At 43.7% G+C, this 12,534-nt stretch overlaps 1 protein-coding gene across 1 annotated transcript in view; it reads left to right on the top strand.

Moving 5' to 3' along the window:
* pitrm1 (pitrilysin metallopeptidase 1) overlaps positions 1 to 11,589 on the top strand; it is a 13,347-nt gene extending 1,758 nt beyond the window's left edge. Inside the window, exons 3-27 of the mRNA XM_080011446.1 lie at positions 241 to 347; positions 660 to 811; positions 1,311 to 1,425; positions 1,944 to 2,040; positions 2,233 to 2,393; positions 2,479 to 2,605; positions 3,060 to 3,148; positions 3,278 to 3,406; positions 4,036 to 4,149; positions 4,247 to 4,343; positions 4,970 to 5,104; positions 5,507 to 5,645; positions 5,946 to 6,062; positions 6,187 to 6,316; positions 6,583 to 6,703; positions 6,963 to 7,039; positions 7,641 to 7,806; positions 8,108 to 8,208; positions 8,429 to 8,549; positions 9,464 to 9,520; positions 9,609 to 9,721; positions 10,191 to 10,316; positions 10,421 to 10,566; positions 10,661 to 10,763; positions 11,159 to 11,589. Of these exons, the coding sequence (XP_079867572.1) occupies positions 241 to 347; positions 660 to 811; positions 1,311 to 1,425; positions 1,944 to 2,040; positions 2,233 to 2,393; positions 2,479 to 2,605; positions 3,060 to 3,148; positions 3,278 to 3,406; positions 4,036 to 4,149; positions 4,247 to 4,343; positions 4,970 to 5,104; positions 5,507 to 5,645; positions 5,946 to 6,062; positions 6,187 to 6,316; positions 6,583 to 6,703; positions 6,963 to 7,039; positions 7,641 to 7,806; positions 8,108 to 8,208; positions 8,429 to 8,549; positions 9,464 to 9,520; positions 9,609 to 9,721; positions 10,191 to 10,316; positions 10,421 to 10,566; positions 10,661 to 10,763; positions 11,159 to 11,252 (2,934 nt within the window). The 3' untranslated portion in view covers positions 11,253 to 11,589. The remainder of the gene's footprint in view (positions 1 to 240; positions 348 to 659; positions 812 to 1,310; positions 1,426 to 1,943; positions 2,041 to 2,232; positions 2,394 to 2,478; positions 2,606 to 3,059; positions 3,149 to 3,277; positions 3,407 to 4,035; positions 4,150 to 4,246; positions 4,344 to 4,969; positions 5,105 to 5,506; positions 5,646 to 5,945; positions 6,063 to 6,186; positions 6,317 to 6,582; positions 6,704 to 6,962; positions 7,040 to 7,640; positions 7,807 to 8,107; positions 8,209 to 8,428; positions 8,550 to 9,463; positions 9,521 to 9,608; positions 9,722 to 10,190; positions 10,317 to 10,420; positions 10,567 to 10,660; positions 10,764 to 11,158) is intronic.
* The last annotated feature ends 945 nt before the right edge of the window (positions 11,590 to 12,534 follow it).

Below are 12,534 nucleotides of genomic sequence, written 5' to 3'. Positions count from 1 at the left end.
CACCATATTCAATATCAATAAATCTCTTTATATGGAAGTGAATAGTGTGTGTATATACTTTTTCTTACACTAAACTCTGCACAGCTCATCCAACGGCCACTAGGGGCAGGATCCGACTGTCGGACGCTTGTATGGACTCTGTGAGGCTTAACAGTCTAGTTCAATTTAAAAATGTTGGAGAGAACATCAGGTCGTCGGTGTGACTGATATTTAATGCTCATGTTTGTTTCCTTTCTGCAGGTGGCTGCCGTCCCTGACCTGTTCCTCACAGCCGTCAAACTGACCCACGACAGAACGGGAGCTCAGTATCTGCACGCGGCGAGAGATGACTCCAACAACCTCTTCAGGTCAGCCAAAACGTGTTGGTGATTTGACAATATTTAGGTGATGACTATTGGTTCTTCCATAAGATACTTACACATAAGAATATATTTAAGAAATAATCCTTAGTAAACGTGGATATTATGACCCAGCAGGATGGGGTGTTGATTAAAACTGCGAGAACAGTCTATGGAGTACAGGAAACTGCAATAGTTTACTGTAACGCTCAAAGACAAAATTGAACTCTCTCAAATATCACCAGGTAAAAATGAACAAAATCCCAGATAATCCCTTGTCTCATATCACCATATTGATTTCCGTGACGGTGTCTCTCTCAGTGTCCAGTTCCGAACGACGCCCATGGACAGCACGGGCGTCCCTCACATCCTGGAGCACACGGTGCTGTGCGGCTCCGAGAGGTTCCCCTGCAGGGACCCCTTCTTCAAGATGCTCAACAGGTCCCTGTCCACCTTCATGAACGCCTTCACCGGTGAGAGAGGCTTTTTTCAAGGTTTACTGCCGGAAACAAAGTGACTGGAATCATTTATATGAGACTCTCAAAATTGCCGCAGATTTAGTGTACCTGAGTTAAAGTGCAGTAGGGCAAAACAGTTTTTTTTATCCTCTACACCAGAGCCCCAAATCATTACAAATCACTTATTCTATAATAAGAATTCAGTACAAATTAATGGATATTTACCTGCTGGGGTTGAGGATGAGTTATTGGCTTGTTGATGGTGTTTGAGTTTTCACCTTTGCTTCAATGTCTCGGCCTGAAAATTGAAATAGGAGTATAATGTTTATTTTTATTAATTGCATTTTGCTTCCATTCTTTATTATTATTGTTGTTGTTGTTGTTGTTGTTAGAATGCCTTATAAGAATTTGAATCACTCTGAGCTTCATGTTGTGTATGAAAGGTGATATACAAATAAAGGTTATTTATAATTATTACCTAAGCTATTTCCTTGTCTTAACTCTGGATTCCCAGCCAGTGACTACACCATGTATCCGTTCTCCACCCAAAATGCCAAGGACTTCCAGAATCTTCTATCAGTTTACCTGGACGCAGTGTTCTTCCCTTGTCTACGTGAGCAAGATTTCTGGTAAGAAAGTGTGTGTGTGTGTGTGTGTGTGTGTGTGTGTGTGTGTGTGTGTGTGTGTGTGTGTGTGTGTGTGTGTGTGTGTGTGTGTGTGTGTGTGTGTGTGTGTGTTACAGTGGCATCTCATTGCTTTACACCTATAGTAAGTCAGACTAAATATCGTCTGGGTATTGTTTGGTTATTGCAATCTACAGTAGTTAAACCTTGTCTTTATGGCTGCATTACTGTAAAGTGATGCAGTCTTCTGAACATCCATAGACTGTTCAAGATTCAAGATTTTTTTTTTCAAGATTTTTATTTGTCACATACATATACATACTTTGATACATATATGCAGTGAAATGGTTCAATGGTCATAATGTCCACATTACGAATGATTGTTTCTGAAATACTGCTTGTGAGTAAATATCGTATGAAAGCGCCAATAAATAAATTATCAATATCGAGGTATAGGCCACATCCACCTGCCAGCCACAGCTGAATGAATGAATGTTGTCTCATTGTGTGTTGTTGGGTTCCAGGCAGGAGGGCTGGAGGCTGGAGAACGAAAACCCAACAGACCCAAACACCCCTCTGGTCTTTAAAGGAGTGGTGTTCAACGAGATGAAGGGAGCGTTTGTGAGTAGCTCAGTCCGTAAAGCCTGCAGTGTTACACCTGAAATGAAATAGTCTAATCACAAAATGAGTCTTCCAAAAAGACTCTAAGTTTAGTCTTAAAAGTGTGTGTGTGTGTGTGTGTGTGTGTGTGTGTGTGTGTGTGTGTGTGTGTGTGTGTGTGTGTGTGTGTGTGTGTGTGTGTGTGTGTTTCAGTCGGACAGCGAGCGTGTGTACGCGCAGCAGCTGCAGAACAAGCTGTTTCCAGACCACACCTACTCGGTGGTTTCAGGAGGAGAACCGCTCAACATCCCAGACCTGACCTGGGAGCAGCTGAGATGCTTCCACAACACACACTACCACCCCAGCAACGCACGGTACTCACACGCACACACACACACTAGTTATACGTGTAGCAGCATGCTGGCAGTGTTGAATGTGTGTATCATTATGTCTCTGCAGGTTCTTCACTTATGGAGATCTTCCTCTGGAGCAGCATCTGCAGCAGATTGAGGACGAGGCTCTGTCCAGGTTCCAGCGGACCAATCCAAACACAGAGGTTCCCCCCCAGCCACAATGGACCAGCCCGGTGTGTGTGTGTGTGTTTGTGTTTTATTTTACCAAGTGGTATACATAATATTTATTCTTTCTACATGGCATGGAAATCAATTAAATGCAATTAGAATGTTATTCAATTCAGTAAATAAGTGTATAATGTTTACACGTAAATGTTTAAAAAGTGCATACACTGGTTGAGAAACTAGGCATGTGAAACCGATACCAACATAACATGATTTTATATTTTGGAGTATTCTCAATATTCTGCTTAATCAAGCAGTGACTCAGTTAATTACTGAGATGAATAAACACTTCAAAGTGTGTAATCCCACTGTTATTCTACTGTAACTGATACATTTCTGTACTTGGGTCAAATAAGATCTATTTATACTTAATAAAAATATATAATTTTAGTCCTTCAAATGTGGTGTTTCATTATATTACACTGTGTGATGTAATTCTAAACTGAACATTGTCTTTTCCAGAGAGAGGATCATGTGACCTGTGGCCCTGACGCTCTGGCTCCAGATCCAGCCAATCAGAACACACTGTGCATCAGCTACCTGCTGGGAGAGTATGTTTCTTTCAGGCTGTTTTACATCCAAGTATGAGTTAGAATGTCAAAGTCTCTGTTGTGCAGTTCATGGTGTGAGATCAAATTGGACTTGTAATTCCCGTCACGTCCTCTGTTTCTGCCGTCCAGCATCACGGACGCGTTTGAAAGCTTCACCCTCAGCCTGCTCTCTTCGCTGATGATCTCTGGACCAAACTCTCCCTTCTACAAAGCACTCATCGAACCCAAGATCGGAACAGACTTCTCCTCTGTTGTAGGGTGTGTTGAAAATGCCCCCTGAGAAAGTAGTAAAATATGAATGTGCTCGAGTTAATACACACACACACAGCACTGAATGTGCTTCATGAAATATCTTCTATATATCTAAATATCTATATATCTAAATATCTTCTTCTATATTTGTCCGTTTTATATGAAATTCATGAAAACAGACAGATGTGAGGAACACATATGATGGATACTTGGAAATCGAAATTGAAAAAATTGGAAATATACACATAAATGAATGAAATTATAACACATATAAAACATAAGGAGTAAGCGGTGCAATTAAATCTACTGTTGCTGTGTTTACCCAACAGTGGATCAAAAAGCCTGAAAAGTATTCAATCAATTCAGCAATTAAATGAAAGCCTTAAATGAAGTCTGGAATTTAAATTTTGAGGGAAGTGTATCGTATGGACATGGATTCCTAACCCCACCCACCCTGTGATAAACAAAGCAGATTCTCACTCGGACTATGGAACTGATGCATTGCAGCAGGGAGTGCAGCTAAAAACTGCGAAACCAAAATATGTTTCCGCTCGAAAGCGTCTTGCGTCGCCTGCTGCCGTCGGTTTCATGGTTGGAGAGTCGCCTCGTGAGGTGAGTAACGATGTGGTGTGCAGGTACGACGGCAGCACCAGGCAGGCGTCCTTCAGTGTGGGTCTGCAGGGAATGGCTGAGCAGGACATGGAACGGGTCAAACAGATCATCAGCCAAACCATCGACGACATCATAATGTGAGTAGCAAGTCGTTGCCTTAACCGAACCGGACCATGCAGGGCTGCCGTCCTGTGTTTGGAATGTGATGCGGCCATGTTGTCCTTGCGGGAACAGGGACGGCTTCGAGGAGGAGATGATCGAGGCTCAGCTCCACAAGATCGAGGTCCAGATGAAACATCAGTCCACCAGCTTCGGCCTCTCTCTGGCCTCGGTCAGTCCGTCGCCTTCTTTACTGGAAACCTGGATATTCGGGGGGAAACAACACCCTTCAGGGTGATCCAAGACCTGATCACCCTGAAGGGGCTTAGTTTGACCGTCTGGCTGCACATTATCCCTCTTATTGCACAGGTTCTTACCAAATAAGTGAATATATTGATGTGGAAGGCTCCGTCTACAGACACTGGTTCAGGGAGGGAGACGGAGACTTCCTGGCAGTGAGGTGCCGGCACGGTTTTATTATAATTTATCAACAAAAAGGCCCGCTGCCCCCCCCCCCCAACTAGTATGTCTTGTTTAAGAGCTCAGAAAAATTGTCTTCCATTGTAGCTCTAGGGAGCGTCACCAGATGGCGCCTCTAGCTAGTGTTTGCTATTGACGAAAAAGTGCTTCCCCCCCGGCATCGGTCATCATTTTATTTTCATTATCATTATTCTGAAAAAAATTCTGTTGATGTCCCCTATTAACCAAATAGAAGTACTTTCCCTGAATATGAATGTAATTAATTGTCTACATTTACAACAAAAATTGACCATTGCAGTCGAAATCATAATGTAAAAAAATAATATTGGTAATATTAATGTGAATATTAATATCTATAATAAATGTGTGTGCGTACAGTACATAGCGTCATCCTGGAACCATGACGGCGACCCCGTTGAGCTGCTGCGGATCAGTGAGACTGTCTCCAGGTTCAGACAAACTCTGAAAGAAAACCCTCGATTCCTCCAGGACAAAGTCAAGCACTACTTCAAGGTCAACGGGAGCACACGCACACACAAACCGTTTCATGTGAATTTGAATTGGCATCGGCAAATTCTATCCTTTCATAGAACACGGGGAGAGCTAAAAATGGATTATATATATATATATATATATAGATATAGATATATATATATAGATATAGATATAGATATATAGATATATAGATATATATATATAGATAGATATAAAGATATATAGATATATAGATATTTCAAGCCAATTTAATGACATTTTTATTACAATTATATCGAATATTTATCTTTATCGGTCTTGAAATGTAAGCCTGGGTGTATTTGCTGTGACCCTCCTGGAGTAGACCTGTCTGTGACGCAGTCTCACGTCAGGAACAAAAGCAGCAAGGTGTATTTTCAAAGTAAAAATGTTTCCCTGCAGGAGAACACCCACAGACTGACGCTGTCCATGAGCCCGGACGCGGCCTACATGGAGAACCAAACCCGGGCGGAGGAGGACAAGCTGCAGCTGAAGATCCAGGCTCTGTCCGACGGCGACAGGCAGAACATCTACGAGAAAGGTACCGGGCCCCCCAGAAGAAAAGATGTCTGAGTGGAACAAAGATGTCAGCTTTACTGGCAGTGAACAGGAACGAAATAGAGATATAGGTGTTATTTGTGCAGTGTTTATTGACAATATTTCCAAATTTCCCAAGCTTCATTTATGGGGTATTATCAGAAAGTATCCGACCCTTTGCATCCCTCGTTCCTGCCTTGTTGCTTTCTTGTTTCCTCTTCGTGAAATGCAATAGACGAGTGAAAGACAGCACCTGGTACAGCTGTCTCCCTGCTCCACTGCTGCGGTACTTCTTCTCTCCCAGGTCTGAAGCTGCTCGCGGCTCAGAGTGAACCCCAGGACGCCTCCTGCCTCCCGGCTCTCAAGGTGTCCGACATCCAACCCTCCATGGCGTTCACCCCCGTGGAGATGGGGAGTGCAGGTACCGAGCATATGGTGGCTCCGCGGGCGGAGTCATTCATTCAAAAATATGAAAAATAAATCCCTCAATGGCTGTGCTCCCTCCTTGATCCTCTTCCTGTCACGGTGCCTCCCGTTCCCGCCAGGCGGCGTGCCGGTGCAGTACTGCGAGCAGCCCACCAACGGCATGGTGTACTTCAGAGCCATGTGCAGCCTCAACAGCCTGCCAGATGACCTCAAGCCCTACGTGCCCTTGTTCTGCAGCGTCATCACCAAGTGAGTCCTAAACATGGAACTATGTATCTGTAACGGGTGATTTTTGTTTTTTTTCACACACAATATTTCGATCATTATTCTGTAACAAAAAAATAAATAAAATAAAGTAAACCAAAAGGTCTAAGTTGCATGACTACATTTTCAGAAGTGTTAAACGTTATGTCTGTCTTGTGCCTGTCTGTCTTTGTCTTTCTCTTCCTCCATTTCTATGTCTCTCCTTGCTTGTCTCTCTCTCTTTCCACCCGTCTCTCTCTCCCTCTCCTCAGGATGGGTTGTGGTCCTCTAGACTACAGGCAGCAAGCCCAGCAGATGGAGCTGAAGACGGGTGGGATGTCCGTCTCCCCCCAGGTGATCCCCGATTCTGCTCAGCTGGACATATACGAGCAGGTAACCCCCCCCCAACACCTCCACCGTTATATTCAACAAATCAACTCTGTTTCAGAAGGATTTTACTTTAATTATTACAAATATCTCTTGCGGCCTTCCATTTAGTGTACCATGGAAAGTGTCCAATCTGATATCCAAACCTTTCCACTGAAGTGATCATCATATGTTGTTGAATTTTGATTTGTCCGGTAACAATCTTTATACAAAAGTTGGCTCCGGTCAAGTCATTTGATGAGACTAAAATCATAATCTCCTGCAGGGAGTCGAGCTGTCCTCCTGCTGCCTGGACCGCAACCTTCCAGACATGTTCCACCTCTGGAGCCACATCTTCAACAGGTGACTGGGCCCCTTAAACAACCAGTCTGTGATGCGTCACACTTTCTGTGGAACAAGGAAATGCTACAGTTGTAAAGTTATTATTATTATTATTATTATTATTATTATTATTATTATTATTATTCTTTTCATTATAAAAGGTATATGCAATAATGAAATCATAACTTTGGCCTTAAAATCAAAACCTCAATTATCTGTCACATTTGTCACAGTGTTGTCAGCAGCCAGGTTCAAATTAGAGTGCATAACTATTTTGAATTCTTCCAGTCCTTTTACTGATACTGAAAATTAAAAAATCTCAATGATTTTAGGAGGGAAAAATATCTGTTATGAAAAAAAGAAATAAAGCTCCCTTATCTATTTATTTATTTATTTATTTATTTACCCCCCAAAAGGTGGTGAAGGAAGTCATGGCTAAAATATATATTTGTTCTTATCATTTTGAGTCATTCAAACACTGAATCATAAGCTAAAAACAGTCGTGGATCAGTTATACTTGATGTTATTTTTCTATGCAGATCTTGTAGATGATATTTCTGTTCGTTCTTCATGTCGTGGTTGGTTGTCACGGCGATCCAACCTCCCGCCTCTGTCCCCCCAGGCCCCACTTTGACGATGAGGAGCGCCTGCGAGTGCTGTTGACGATGTCGGCGCAGGAGCTGGCCAATGGGATTTCCTACTCGGGTCACATGTACGCCATGACGCGGGCAGGGCGGAGTCTGAGTCCGGCCGGGGAGCTCCAGGAGGTGTTTGGAGGCATGGAGCAGGTACCTGAAGAGTACAGTGTCTTAGAGCTGGACTGAAGCCACGGAGACGGTTGTCGGGCCAGTGGTTGTCAAAGTGAGGTCTGGGGACCCCCGGGGGTCCTTCAAGAGGTTCCAGTGGGTTCCCAGCAAGATGATTAATGGTTAAACTTCAACATTATTTAATTTCCAAGACGTGAGTCAATCACTTGACTTTTTCCGTTGAATATCTTTTTTCTGCTGCTAAACAATGATTCCTGAATTGAATGTCTGTGCGTTGGAGAGGGCGTCGGCTCGCTGATCCTCTGTGATGTCTGACCGACAGGTGAAGTTGATGAAGAGGATGGCTGAGATGCCAGATCTCAGCCAGGTTCTCCGCTCGCTCCCCCGGATCAAAAAACACATTCTGAACCCCGAGAACATGAGGCGAGTGCAAGTCCGGTGTGGGGAGAGTCCAATGTTAAAACTCAACACAGTGTCAACTACCACAGTCTTTATTATTGACAATAATCAATTTCAATGAAGTGTAAACTTAATATTTAAGTTGAAGGGCCTCACACTGCTTTTTAGAAGGGGTTGCAAAGTTGGCAGCCGTGCATCAGCTCTGCCTAGCTCTGAAGCGTACTCGTTGTGTTTGTCCGTACAGGTGTGCGCTCAACGCCACGCCGCAGAAAATGCCCGATGCCGCCGCGCAGCTAGAGCATTTTGTGAGCGAAGTTGCCGGAAACTGGAAGGAGCGCAGAGCCGTGAGGACTCACATCGTAGAGGTACTGGCCCCACACGGTCAACATGGCCGACACGTCTACCACCGTTACAAGCTCCTGAATCCAATGGAAGTGGGTTCGAAGGCGGGGGTTTAAAGGTGTGGGGTTAGTGACGACAACGCTTAACCTGAGGACCCGGAAATAAACAGGAAGTTGCTGTGTTGAATCTGACGTTATTCACGAAGCAGCCAGAGCCAAATGTTCACACAACGTTCTGAGAATTGATCTGTTTTTTTGGTCAACCTTTATTGAACCAGCTTCAAGATCACCATGACGAGAGGACGCTGGTCGCCGTGAAAAACCTTTGTTTTTATTTTGAGTTCATTAAAAACTAAACACAACTAAAAACTGAAACAAACTAAATCAAAACTAAAACTGAAACTAAATCAAAACTAAAACTGAAACTAAATCAAAACGAAAACTAAAAAATAAACTGAAACTAAACGCTCCACAGAATGTTTTAGTAGTATTAATAATAATAATAATAAATAAAATTAACTTTATATGCTTTCAAGATTTGCAGCTCAATTGCTTTGCAGCTTTTAATGGTTAACAGTCAATGATTGAAAGTTTGTTCATTTGAGGAGGAAACAAAATGAAAACAATGTGAAGAACACAAACACATTTAACTGGTACGACTGAGTTGTTTTTAAAGATGTGTCAGCAGAGCTGCTCTGACGTGTTGGGTCCTAGTGGATGAAAGTTATATCCACACAAAATCAGTCCATCAAATAAAAGTAGTTGATATTAGTACTGTGCTGGTTATTACTTCTCCTGACGTAGCTTCGACTGTTCCACATCAGTATTTGCTGCTGTGCTGTTTGAACATCGTCCTGGTTCGACGCTGATGCTTCCACCTGTCACTTCACCTCTCTCTCTCTCTCTCTCACGCTCCCTCTCTCTCTCTTTCTGACCAGCGACCTCTGGACCCGTCGGCCTCCAGGGAACCGGGTCCGAGCAGGAAACTCGTCTCTGTAAGAACAACCTCAGCTTTGTCTCTCGGCCGCGGCACGGTTAGAAAGTCGGGGGCGGGCGCTGACGGGTGTGGTCTTCCCTCCTCAGGAGCCAAACTTCCGTCCCTGCCAGATGAAAACCTTCTTCCCTCTTCCCTTCCCTGTCAACTTCGTCAGCGAGTGCATCCTCACCGTGCCCTTCACCCACCAGGACTACGCCAGGTAGCACGCTGGACCACTTCCTGCTTTCCATTGAACTAATCTCATAGAACTTTAATTTGTGTGCTGTAATTTAATTGAATCTTTGAATTAAATTATTATTATTATTTTTTAATGGGCACTTGTATTGTTGTGAATGTTTACTAGAGAAATCTATCTTTTAATTCATGACTTGGAGTGATTTGGGTATTGATTTTGATTTTGATATTATTTTTAAAGCATTTTTGATTGTATTGTGAATGACAGGAGCACATTTCTGTTTGATGACTTTGTCCGCGTGACATTTCTTTAGTACCCGTGGGCCCGGGGACATCTTACCAGGAAGTATTTGAAATATTTTGCGGGGAGAGCGTGAAATCCACAGATCTGGCAACGCAGGGTTGTGGGCGCTAGGTCCTTGTCCGCCTCCGGAGCGTCTCCGTGAAATGAACCGCGGGACGCTCCGTCCTCCTCCTCTTCCATCTCTCCTCAGTCTGTGCATCCTGGCGAGGATGATGACGGCCAAGTTCCTCCACGGGGAGATCCGGGAGAAGGGCGGAGCCTATGGGGGCGGGGCCAGAATGGGAGGGGGCGGCCTCTTCACCTTCTACTCCTACAGGTAGAAATAGCGGAATACGTGGCGTGCTCCACGCCTCGGCAGCGTGTCACGGTTCAGACGCGACGGTGCGAACGTTAAGACCTGTCGTCCTTCCCTCCCTTCAGGGACCCCCACGCGGTGCAGACCCTCTCCGCGTTCCGGAAGGGAGTGGACTGGGTCAGGTCGGGCCGGTTCAGCCGACAGGACGTTGACGAGGCCAAACTGTCTGTCTTCTCCGCCGTGGACTCCCCCGTCGCCCCCTCGGACAAAGGTGGAGAAGTCAAAACAACCACTTTCCACGTCGGTGCCTCGTCAGGGTGAAAGACGTGGTTTTTTACCCCCCTCTCCCCCCTCTCCCCGTGCAGGAATGGGGCGTTTCCTCAGCGGCTTGACCGACGACATGAAGCAGAAGCACAGAGAGCGGCTGTTTGCGGTCACGGAGCACAGCCTGGTGGACGTCGCTGGGAGGTACGTGCTCTGGTCCCACTTTGTGAACGAAACATCAAAACCAAGACTCGTTGTTACAGAGCCACAAAAACTGTCTGAGGAACCTCCAAGTACGGTGGAAATAATCTCAGGGACACGATGTTGTTTTCGTCCCTTCACTAATTTGTTTCTTGCGCTCCACTAGACCATGTGTAGCACGTCGTCCAGCTGTGTTGTGTGTTGCACCCAGGTTCTTTGGGAAACCTCATCTCATATGATATCTCACTGTGTATTTGGCTGAAATGACAAAGCCTCTTGAATCTGAATCTTCAAGTAGAGAGGCGCTGGTTCTAACCCCAAATGGAACCTGGCTTTAAAAACATTTTTGTTTGTATGAATGTGTTTTTTGTGCATTCTGACTTCCTGTATCTTCCCAGGTATCTGGCTCTGGGTCACAGGACGTCTGGATTCGCCATCTTGGGCCCAGAGAATGAAGCGATCAAGAAAGATCCTTCGTGGGTCGTCAAGTGATCCAGATGAGGGACTTCAAGACCGGCTCCGTCTGCGCCGCACAAGGTCCCACACTTCACATGATGCCGCGTCGTCGTTACAACACGAGGTGTTTCTTTTTCTGAAGGTCTTGACGGAAGAGGAAACAAAAACATTCACAAACTCTGTTGTTTATGCAGAATATTATACTGTGTGTTTTTGCTTTTATGTACGAATAGAAAATGTCTTAAATTTCCTATTTGGAGGAATGTGAACAGCCATGTACAGAACCAACACAATCACTCCGTACTAATAATATATAAAAAACTGTTAAATTATGTTGTAATAAAAAAACAAACCATCTGTATGGGAACGCAAAGGTTAAACCCAATATTTATTTACTGATGAACAAGAGAATTGGTGCGCTAATACTCTATTTATACACATGACTATTTATACATTTATGAAATATTTTATAATATTTATGAGCCAGTACGTCCACATCTGGTTTGGCATTGAGTTTGCATAACTTTCCCACAATGCATTGCGATACTTAATGGCAAGAACAACCGATGATAATGGCATTTTAAATGTAGTTTAAATATTATTAGTTTGAGTTCGTCCAGTTGTTAATCATTTTTTATTTTAAATAGGTTTGATAAATCTCTCCCCCTAAACGTAGGCCTCATGGCCTGGTTTAAACCTCTCTAATTCTAACTAATAGTCAAACCCAAAAACATGATCAAATAATCAGTATTCGATATTAATACTATCAACACTGCCACGCCAGGTTTGATGAATGATCACAGAAACACTTTGATCTCAGACACCAAATGTTTTATTACGCCGCCACAGAACGAACACAACCAAGACGTCAACACACAGCAGCAGAGCTACACACCCACTGATGGATTACCACTTTAAAACTCCACGTAAAGCCCACGTCAGGGGGAACACAAAGTGAGCGAGCGCACGTACACAAACACACACACACGTACAACAGGTGATGGGTAGTACACGGCGAGTACTCACTTTTCAAAAATACTTGAGTATAATTCTGGTGAAAACTCTTTTGCAAACTTGATATAATAATGTTTTAGTTGTAAAGGGACTTAAAGCAAAGACTCTATTGTTTTTGTCTTTCATCATTGGGAGTCAGTCGTTGGTGTTTTTCCTCAAAATATTGGATCAATTTGAAGGACTCTGATGACAGGTTTTGTTTTTTTTTTTGGTGTTTTTTTTAACCAGACAAGGTCTAAATTTACCCAAATTAAAACCTCACAGCACATTATGTTTGATCAGCTTCCTGGAAAAGAAACATAGA

The sequence above is a fragment of the Zeus faber genome (genome assembly GCF_960531495.2).
Source record: "Zeus faber genome assembly, chromosome: 12".
NCBI classification, from domain to species: Eukaryota; Metazoa; Chordata; class Actinopteri; order Zeiformes; family Zeidae; genus Zeus; species Zeus faber.
The sequence above is the reverse complement of the archived record's forward strand: the minus strand, read 5'-3'. Positions and strand labels throughout refer to the sequence as shown.